Here is a 10,501-nt window from a genome sequence, read left to right as displayed (position 1 = left end):
TAAAAAAACCCCAAAACACTAAAACAAAACAAAACCAAAAACAAACCAATGGGTTTGGGGGAGGGAGTGTCTACGAAAATGACTCTTTACAGTAAGTAAAAGAGGTTTATCACAGTTTTGGTAGCTTGCATGAGTTCATACCCAAAAATAATTAAAAAAAAAGACATCTTTCACACTTTAAAAAAAAAAAAAAAAAGGCAATAAAAACCACCTTTCGCGCTCTAGGTGTACCCTCTCAGTTGTAGGCCCTGAAGCAGTAGACACCGTACAGCTTGTGCTTCTTGTCGGGGAAGCCGACGAAGCGCACGGCGGCCTCGCTGGGGCTGCAGCGCTTCCGCGGCCGGGAGATGGGGTAGCGCACGCTGCCGTCCGCCAGCCAGCCCGCGTCGCAGCGGTCGTAGCCCAGCAGCTTCCAGGCCGCGAAGATCTGCCCCACCTTGGCGATCTGGGAACCGTCCTTCAGGCACGCCTGCACGGCCTCCTCGTAGGTCAGCTTGGTGGGGTGGATCAGGTAGTAGAAGCGACCTGGAGTAGAAGGAGGAAGTGGAGCGGTTAGCGGCGCGGAGGTTGGGCGTCGATGGTGCTGGAGGTGGTTTTCCAGTCTTAAAACCTGTGATTGCAGAATTGCAGAGTCACAGAATTCACGGAATGGCCAGGTTGGAAGTGATCACAGAATTCATGGAATGGCCAGGTTGGAAGTGATCGCAGAGTTGCAGAATCACAGAATTCATGCAATGGCCAGGTTGGAAGTGATCACAGAATTCATGGAATGGCCAGGTTGGAAGTGATCGCAGAATTACAGAATCACAGAATTCACAGAATGGTAGAAGTGATCACAGAATGACAGAATCACAGAATTCACGGAATGGCCAGGTTGGAAGTGATCACAGAATGACAGAGTCACAGAATTCACGGAATGGCCAGGTTGGAAGTGATTACAGAATGACAGAGTTACAGAATTCACGGAATGACCAGGTTGGAAGTGATTACAGAATTCATGGAATGGCCAGGCTGGAAGTGATCGCAGAATGACAGAATCACAGAATTCACGGAATGGTGGAAGTGATCACCGAATGACAGAGTCACAGAATTCACGGAATATTGGAAGTGATCAGAGAATGACAGAGTCACAGAATTCACGGAATGACCAGGTTGGAAGTGATCGCAGAATGACAGAATCACAGAATTCACGGAATGGCCAGGTTGGAAGTGATCACAGAATGACAGAGTCACAGAATTCACGGAATGGCCAGGTTGGAAGTGATCACAGAATGACAGAATCACAGAATTCACGGAATGGCCAGGTTGGAAGTGATTACAGAATGACAGAATCACAGAATTCATGGAATGGCCAGGTTGGAAGTGATCACAGAATGACAGAATCACAGAATTCACGGAATGGCCAGGTTGGAAGTGATCACAGAATTTACGGAATGGCCAGGTTGGAAGTGATCACAGAATTCATGGAATGGCCAGGTTGGAAGTGATCGCAGAATAACAGAATCACAGAATTCATGGAATGGCCAGGTTGGAAGTGATCGCAGAATGACAGAATCACAGAATTCACGGAATGGCCAGGTTGGAAGTGATCAGAGAATGACAGAGTCACAGAATTCATAGAATGGCCAGGTTGGAAATGATCACAGAATTCATGGAATGGCCAGGTTGGAAGTGATCACAGAATGACAGAATCACAGAATTCACAGAATTCACAGAATGGTGGAAGTGATCACAGAATGACAGAATCACAGAATTCACGGAATGGCCAGGTTGGAAGTGATCACAGAATGACAGAGTCACAGAATTCATGGAATGGTGGAAGTGATCACAGAATGACAGAATCACAAAATTCATGGAATGGCCAGGTTGGAAGTGATCACAGAATGACATAATCACAGAATTAACGGAATGGTGGAAGTGATCACAGAATGACAGAATCACAGAATCCTCGGAATTACCAGGTTGGAAGAGGCCTTCAAGACCATTGACCATCCCTAACACCTCAATCAAACCCTGGCACCTGGTGCCACATCCAGGCTTGTTTTAAACACATCCAGGGATGTTGAGCACCACCTCCTCGGGCAGCCATTCCTGAACTTTATCACCTTTTCTGTAAAAAACTTCTTCTTTATATCCAACCCATATTTCCCTTGGAGAAGCTTAAGACTGTATCCTCTGGTTCTGTCAGAGGTGACCAACCCCACCTGAGCACAGCCACCTTTCAGGTGATTCTGTGACCTCAATGCTGTTGCTTAAAGATTTTTACTTTTCATGCACTTTTTATGCATCCACTTCTCTGTATGCCAGTTATATAGCTCCTGGTATTTTTCCTACCCTTTTTCTTAGATTTTAGAGTAATAAGCTGACCTTCCAACAGAATTCCTGAAATACTGTTTGGTCTTATTTTCAAGTAGAAGACCCATAAGAAGACATAACAGGAATTGGGGCATAGAAGCCCTTGCACCAACCCAAGGGGAAACTGAATCTCCTATTGAATCCACCTCTTAGATGTCCTAATTAATTAATCTTATAAAAACTGTAGAAATTCAATAGCATTGGGCCCATAGCCCATGACTATAAATACATATGGAGGCTTCCAATAAGGAATTTCTTTTATCTTAACATTTTAATACTGTGGCAAGGCTTTTTTTCTGCTTTGATTTCAGGCAACAATACTATAACATTGACTTTCGAGGAGAAATGGAGATGTTCTGTTGAAGGATCTTGTTAATTTGGGTCTGTGCCAGTTAGACCTTGTGCTGTTGAAAATGTTGTGATTTTTTTTTGTATGGTGAGTTGATAAGTATCAGGAAGAAAAATAAACTTACTCAACAAACAGCCCTGGTACAGAAAACAGACTATTTAAAAAAAAAAACCCACAAAAGGCAATGCTATATTTATTTCTTCTATTATCAAAGGATGGCATCTCCACCTGAAGTCATATTCAGTAATAGCATTTAGGGGAGTGCAGCTGCAGGTAACATGTGCTCTTTTGCTCTCTGACAAGGTGGTGAACTTGTTTCTGATTAAACACAAATTTTTTTTTTTTTTTGGTGAGAAAGCCAAGGTATTGAACAGCTTCTCAGGAGGAGAATTTGAGCCTGTGGTGGAGCAAAATTTTGTTTATTGTAAGCCTTCACCAGCAGTTCTGCAGCCCTGTTTCTCTTTAGGCATCAAAGGTTATTTCCTTACCACAACACAGGACTGAACTGAGAGTGCTGCTAAGAAAAATGTTCCCTGCCCCAAGGTAATGAAAATATATGCCAGAAAATAAAGCCCAAAAAGCAAAGTCTCCCCTACTAATCCATACACAGCAATAATATTAACATTGATTCCACTTTTCGAGGCAATAAACACTCGTAAGCATTTCGTTCATTATACTTGGGGTTATTTATCATCACTGATTTGACAGCCAGATGGACTGCAGAAGAATCACGCTTCTTTAAAGACATTCAGTAATTTCCAAAAAATTCACAACTTTTCAATCTGCCTGTTCCTGAAGACGAGAGTCAGATTAAAAAAAGGAACGACTTTATTTTTGTGGGCACCTTCTAATTCCTTCTAATTCTCTTTACTAATTCTCTTTACTAATTCTCAAATAAGAATGTACTTGAGGAAAATGTTAATTTTCTGCCTCACAAAATTCAGGTAGATACACAGAACTATGCCTAGTATGAGATTACTTTCTCAGTGAAGAAAAAGTGGTGAGCAAAGTAAGAGTTATGTCAGCTTCATTTTCCTGCAGAAATCAAACAGCAATTTTTTTTCTAAATGAAGGAAAGTCAGGTCAGATCACAATTTAAAGATAACTGAATTAACCTTGTCTAAAGGTTGGAAATTGTATATCAAGACAAGAACTGTTTTTAAAAAAAAAAAAACATTTACATTGCAGCTGTGGTGGAAAAGAAAGTTTTTAAAAATTTCATTGTTGTCAGAGACAGTCTCTACAGAATTTGCACAGAAAACTATTGGGAATAGGTAATCATGCTTTTGTAAAACACTTTTTTTAAACTGTGTTTTGGCAAGCTGAGAGCATTTACAGCGTGCTGCCCGAGGGAATGTTTGCTAAATGGAATCCTGTTACTGATACACTGTTAAGAGGTTTCCCCAAAGCAAACAGGATTTCTGATTTAGGGGAAAATGGGTTTGAGCTGATGGTGGGTAAACTTCACCTAGTTTATCAGCTCCTCTTCAAACCATATGTCAGTGGAATGTAATTTCCTAGGGATTTGCAGTAAGGTCAGGCTTTTGACATATGACATCAATAATAAAAACTCCTATGCTCTGCTCCTCCCTCCAACAAGAGAAATTTAATAGGAAGCCCCACAGGGGTGCAATGTGTATCCAGAATGTCTGATTACATAGAATTCCATTAATAAACTCAGTACAGATTTGCAATTTTTCCCCCTGAAAATGGTTGGGATGGGGTTCCTAACTGTTCAATCTCAGAATTTATTAATTGTTGTGGAAGGATAGGGAGTAATTTACTGTCTCTCATTAATGTCTGGTGGTTGGGTCACTTCTGCTTGATTTGACTCCTCACACCAAAACCAGGGGACAGAGGGTTTGTGGTCAAACCTGCTCAAACCCCATCTACAACTGCTATTTTAGGATTTTGTGTGTAACAGAGCAGCTGAAAGAGGAAAACTCCAGCCACTGACCTGCACACCCAACACCCTTGTGACTGTGGAATTTTGAGGGATGAATCACACTTGGAGATTTCTTCAAGCTTAGTGCTCAATTGAGAGGTTTATTAGTGAGTTACTTTTATTAAAAAAAAAAAGAAAAAAATGGAGAGAGATATTTAAGACCTGGTAAATATTTTGACATCCAGTGGTCCTCTCAAATAACTAATTTGGAATTAAATATATGAGAAAAAAAAAAATTAAACATACCAATATCAGTAATTACTCTGGTGAGTCAGAAGCAACCACTCCTAATAAAGGGTGTATGATTTTATTTTGGGTTCAATTTCTCTTTTTGGAGCAGTTGCTACATGTTTCCAGTGATAAAATACTCTGAAATAGTCAAACAAACAGTCAGCATTATTCAGACAGGACTTTCCACAGCTTTCTCCCATTTAAATGGCAGAGGTGGTTTGTGTCATGCACTGCTGTAATAAACAGGAGGCTCACAGCTGTGCTTTTAACACGCTCTCAAAATTTTATTCTTCATGTTCTTAACTTTGTTAAAACAAGATTTTTTTTTTTATTTTCCTAGAGCTGATGAAAGATCAATTATGCACTATGGTTCTGTGGACAAAGTATGTAACAAAATGCATATTAATGAGGGGAAAGTGTACTGCAAGCCGTTCTTTGGTTTATTTTCTTGAAAAATGCTTAATTATAGAGGACCTGATAAATACATTTACATTTAGCTCTTTTAGCATTTTTCAGTGTGAAAGATTCTCAGGGATTTTCCTTCAAAAAGCAAAGCACTGTTGTCCTTCAGAAGACCTTTGAAAATAAATAAAAAATAACCACTCAGCTCTTCTATTATACATGGCTTGGTTTATGGCTATTAAGCTCGGTGGGGAAGGTTGTAACAAAAGGATTAATCAGCATTTATTTCCTCAAATTAGTCACCTGGAGAGATGGCATGGGGAGGAGCATCCCTATTCCTTGGGACAAGGAAAGGAGAGAAATTGTGGTGATCTGTAGCCCTGGAAAAACTTTGGATGACATCAGGTTGTGCCACCACACGGGGCAGGAACCAACAGCTTTTCTAAAGATGACATGGACTAAAGTGGTTTCCTCTCGTCAGGATAAATGAAAGATAAATTGGTTGTGAGAGATCAAAGTCCTCAGACTCCAGGAAATTCCAATGCTGAATTTTCAAATTTAAATTAGACGTTCCCCATTTGTGTATATTCATTTTCAATAGCCCTTATCAGCACAAGGAATGTAAAAACAGATTGGGAAACATATTGCCAATCCAGTGCAGGCAGAAAATATTTTGTTATTTCAAAATATTCTGATGGATTTCTCAGCATCAGGCTGGTGTTACTATTTGCTTTGTTTTATGAAACACATCTCTATATCCTTATAAACTGGTAGCTTGCTCTTACTATTAGATGTAAAGGGTATGAAATTATTTCATGTTCTTGGATGCAAAACATGAATAAATCTTGTATGAAACAACAGAAAGTTTTGAGTATAAATCAGCTACACAGGCAGAACAAAATGTGCAAATTGTATTTTCCTTACTCTATGAAAAGGCATCGTAGAGGATAATTTCATAAAGTAACCAGATTATTTGATATTTCAGCTTTGCTCAAACTATTTCCTTGTGCAGGTAACAGAAAAGCATGTAAATTTTTTTACTAATGGTATAATTCCTTCATTTTTAACCATTGTTTTTTGTGTATCCAGGCCATCACAGTTGGGATTCAATAATTCCACAGGGAAAACACTGCACCTGGATTTGAATTCACTGCATTGAGGATTACAGTTTCATTTTTTTTTACTGAATGGCTAAATACCATGGATTTTACTTTTCTTTTTCAGGCAAAAAACAAGCTTTGCATGTACTTCAGACCAAATTTTTTTTTGCTTTTACAGCTGGATTATTTTAAATTGAATATTTCTTCTAATAATCTCCGAGATCATAATACATTTGGGAAATTTTCTTCCCTACAGAGAAGCCATTCAGAAGGTATATAAACCTCACCCTACCTCTTTTTTTATAGAAGGTCTCAAAACTTTTTTTTTTTTTTAATTCTCCTCATCCTTCCCTGCTCCTGTAGGCCTTGGAATTTTCCTATCTCCATTACATAAAGTTGAAGGCTCCTCTGTTTCCTACTATCAGGAGACTCCAGCAGCCACTGGGAATGCACTGTGTCCCCAACCACCTCTCATTTTCCTTGGCTCTTCCTGAGCTGAGAGAATCAATATTGGATCTTGCAGTAACAGGTTTTGGTTTTATTTTTTTTTTTTCCCCTTTTTTTTCTGTTTTTGTTTTTGTTTTTGGTAGTTTTTGTTTGTTTGTTTGTTTTTTTGCCTGCAACTGCTATCTTTGGCAACTGCCAATCCCGGCCTGGTGGCAAAATGGGTAATTTTAACATCTTCCCTCTGCAGTGAGGGAGCTAACCTATGCCACTAAACAACCTTATCCAAAATGCTGTGCTGAAAACAGGGAGCTGGCAGAGTAGCTGGGTTAATTGTGGTTGTGGAGGTGAGCTTGGGACAAGGAGTAGTGGAGAACACGGCAGGGACATGTGAGGAAAATGTACTCTGGTGAATTAAGGGAGAGGGAGCTGAGAGGAGCAGAAATCTGGATTTTCAGCTGATGTCATGAGTGACATTTGACACTGAGTTGTAGGGAATATCTACCTATATCTATCTATATAATCTATATCTATCTATATATCTATATCTATATCTATATCATCTATCTATATCTATCTATATCTATCTATATCTATATCTATATCTATATCTATATCTATATCTATATCTATATCTATATCTAATCATCTAAATCTATCTATATCTATATCATCTATATCTATATCTATATCTATATCATCTATATCTATCTATATCTATCTATATCTATATCATCTATATCTATATCTATATCTATATCTATATCTATATCTATATCTATATCTATCTATATATATCTATATAATCTATATCTATATCTATATCTATATCTATATCTATATCTATATCTATATCTATATCTATCTATATCTATATCTATATCTATCTATATCATCTATCTATATCTATGTATATAATCTATATCTATCTATATCCTCTAAATCTGTATCTCTCTATATCCATCTATATATCTATATATCATCTACATATCAATATCTATATCTATGTCTATATCTGTATAATTGATATCAATATAATCTATATATCTATATATTGATATACCTATATAAAAAATACATACATATATATATTAATAAATAAATGCACATGCATAAATATATAAAAAATATATTTTTGTACACTTCTCTCTCCCTCTCCTCATTGCTGTCTCCAGGTCAATTTCAAGACTCGCCAAGGCTGAGATTCATGCCAGTGTCTTGTCTTTGCTCTCTTCCCTTACACCCTTCTTCTCCCTCTTTCTTTCTCCTTGTATCAGTGCACAGACAATATTTATCTTAGTTAGTTCTTGTTTTTAAGCCAGTTATGTTAGTATTCTTTTTCTTCTTTTTTTTTTTTTTTCCCCCAGAAATTATGCTTCTTGTTCCCTAAGAGGTGCTGTTCAGCTTCGGGTGTGTAAAAGCTTGGTGATCAGTGAGCAGTTCACAAGGTTTTACTCTGCAAGCATTAGAAAAAACTGCAGCTATCACATTTTAATTATTTTTGTTTGATTATCTAATACCTTGGTGATATTTCTATAGTACAGGGTTAAACCTGTATAGAAGAGATGAGTTCTTACAGACTCCACCTCAGGTAAATGAAGCAAGAAAAATTGAGCTGGCATTTAATGGGATGAAGCAGTATGATTAAAAAATCACCCAAACCTTTGTTTCAGATAATTTGAACCTAATGTAATACTGCTGGTTTGAGGATTTGTTTGAGTTTTCCTGTTGTATTTTTTTTTTTAGTGGGGGTTTTATTCTTGTGTGTATTTTTTTTTAATTTTGTGGTAGGTTTTTTTTTTTTTTTTGCTCTTTTTTTTTTTTTTTGAGAGGGTAGGGATTTTTGTTTGTTTTGGTTCTTTTTTCCCTTTTTTTCCTTTTTTTCTTTTTGGATGGGTCTTTTTCTGTGAAGGGTGGTGCAGACTTAGCACTGAAACCAAGGCTCATGTTTATTTTTTTGCTGTGCTGTAAGATAAAACTGTTTCACTGTGGCTAAGCAACCTGTGCATAAATATAAAAAAGCCATGCTCCATGGTCTGAGTGGGCTGCAAGCCAAACCTGTGCAGAGTTGTGTAGGAAATATCCACAAATAGGATTCTGTAGATGATTGGACATTCACAGCAATGCTTTCTAAATCTTTTCCTGACACTAGGTAAACCCTGAAATGATAGCAAGCTGAGATTGGTAATTTCATTTCGTACCTAAAAAAAAAAATAAATCAACTAATAGCAAAAAAAATCTTGCGGCTGCTAAAGCAAGGTTTGCAGAAGTCCAGTCTCAGAGCAAAAGTGATTGGTGGCTTGGCAGCATACTAAGATTAGAAATCTAAATTATGAAGGAAAAAAGCTAGAAATAGGTCTGTTGATGGGGAACTATTAATTACATTAGACCTGGTACATGAGCAGGAGCTGCTTGACACTGCAGAATAGGTGCAGTGATGATCAAAATTATGTTTTGGTGACATGTTTAACCAATAGGAACAGAATTATTATTGACTTCAGCAGGAAACCTCAGTTAATGACCTGCAGGTTCCTTCATTGCTTTAACTGAATTAAACTGGTTACACACCATCATTACAAGGGTGTGTACAAATTTTAATGGGGAATGTATACATTTTAATCTCCTCTTTTAACAAAGGAGAGATATTAGAAAATCCAGGACACGTCCCGAGTTGTAAAAACTACCGTGTGGCAAACACGACTTTGCGCGTGTACCCTTGAAAACTCCGCAATGATTTCATTACCTTGATTATTTCATTCCCAGCATTTTCCAGGTTTAACACGAGGCTTCGACCAACCAAACACCCCTTTCTGCCCCTGGAGCACCTTGCCTAAGCACCGCCGTGTACGAGGGAAGGGCGAAGGAAACGCTCTCACCGTTGAAGTTGGACGTGAAGCAGAAGACGTCGTAGTGGCTCTTGTCCTTGTCCCAGAAGCCGTAATTCCTGACTCCGGGCACGGTGTTCCTGCCCCCGCAGGGCTCCCTGGGCTTGGTGATGGGGTACTGCACGGAGCCGTCGCTGAGCCAGCCGGCGTTGCACCAGTCCAGCCCCGACCTCCAGGCGTCGTAGAGCTGGTCGAAGGAGGCCATCACCGAGTCCTGCTCCGCGCACGCCCGCTGCGCCTCGTGGAAGTTCAGGTTGTACCGCCCCAGCCGCGGGGAGTAGGGGAACACCACACCTGGAGCAAGGAAAGAGGAGTTACCAGGCACTGAGAGAGCCGGGAGAAGCTTTGGCTTTGGGAGGATCCATGACATTGGTTTATTTCTGGGGAAAAACGCCCCACCAGCGCAGCAGCTCTGGTTTTGGGAAGAGGTTAGGGATGGTGCTTTGCCTCTTCAGTTGTGCAAAGGAAAATTTAGGTGGGATATTGGAAAGAAATTCTTCATTGATAGAGGGGTTGGGCACTGGAATGTTCTGCCCAGGGAGGTGGTGGAGTCACCATCCTGGACGTGTTTAAAAAAGACTGGATGTGGCACTGGGTGCCAGGGGTGAGTTGATGAGGAGGTGTTAGGTCATGGGTTGGACTAGATAGTCTTTAAGGTCTTTCCCAACCTAGTTCACTGTGATTCTGTGATTAATTCTGTGATTCTGTGATTGATTCTGTGATTCTGTGCTGCCTTACCTAGCTGGATCATCTCCCCATGGCCTCATCCCCTTCCCAATGGGAATCCTGC

The 10,501-nt window shown here is 39.3% G+C and overlaps 1 protein-coding gene across 3 annotated transcripts in view; it reads right to left on the bottom strand.

Annotated features, from left to right (window-relative positions):
- Positions 1-235: 235 nt before the first annotated feature.
- Positions 236-10,501, bottom strand: part of HAPLN1 (hyaluronan and proteoglycan link protein 1) — a 31,285-nt gene continuing 21,019 nt past the window's right edge. For all 3 annotated transcript variants that reach the window (XM_031507407.2, XM_077790094.1, XM_077790093.1), the window contains 2 exons: positions 9,703-10,005; positions 236-525 (listed from right to left, as the gene is read on the bottom strand). In XM_031507407.2, the coding sequence (XP_031363267.1) occupies positions 236-525; positions 9,703-10,005 (593 nt within the window). The remainder of the gene's footprint in view (positions 526-9,702; positions 10,006-10,501) is intronic.

This window comes from Lonchura striata, chromosome Z (assembly GCF_046129695.1).
Source record: "Lonchura striata isolate bLonStr1 chromosome Z, bLonStr1.mat, whole genome shotgun sequence".
Taxonomy (NCBI): Eukaryota; Metazoa; Chordata; class Aves; order Passeriformes; family Estrildidae; genus Lonchura; species Lonchura striata.
Note: the sequence above shows the minus strand (reverse complement) of the source record. Positions and strands in the feature narration are given on the sequence as shown.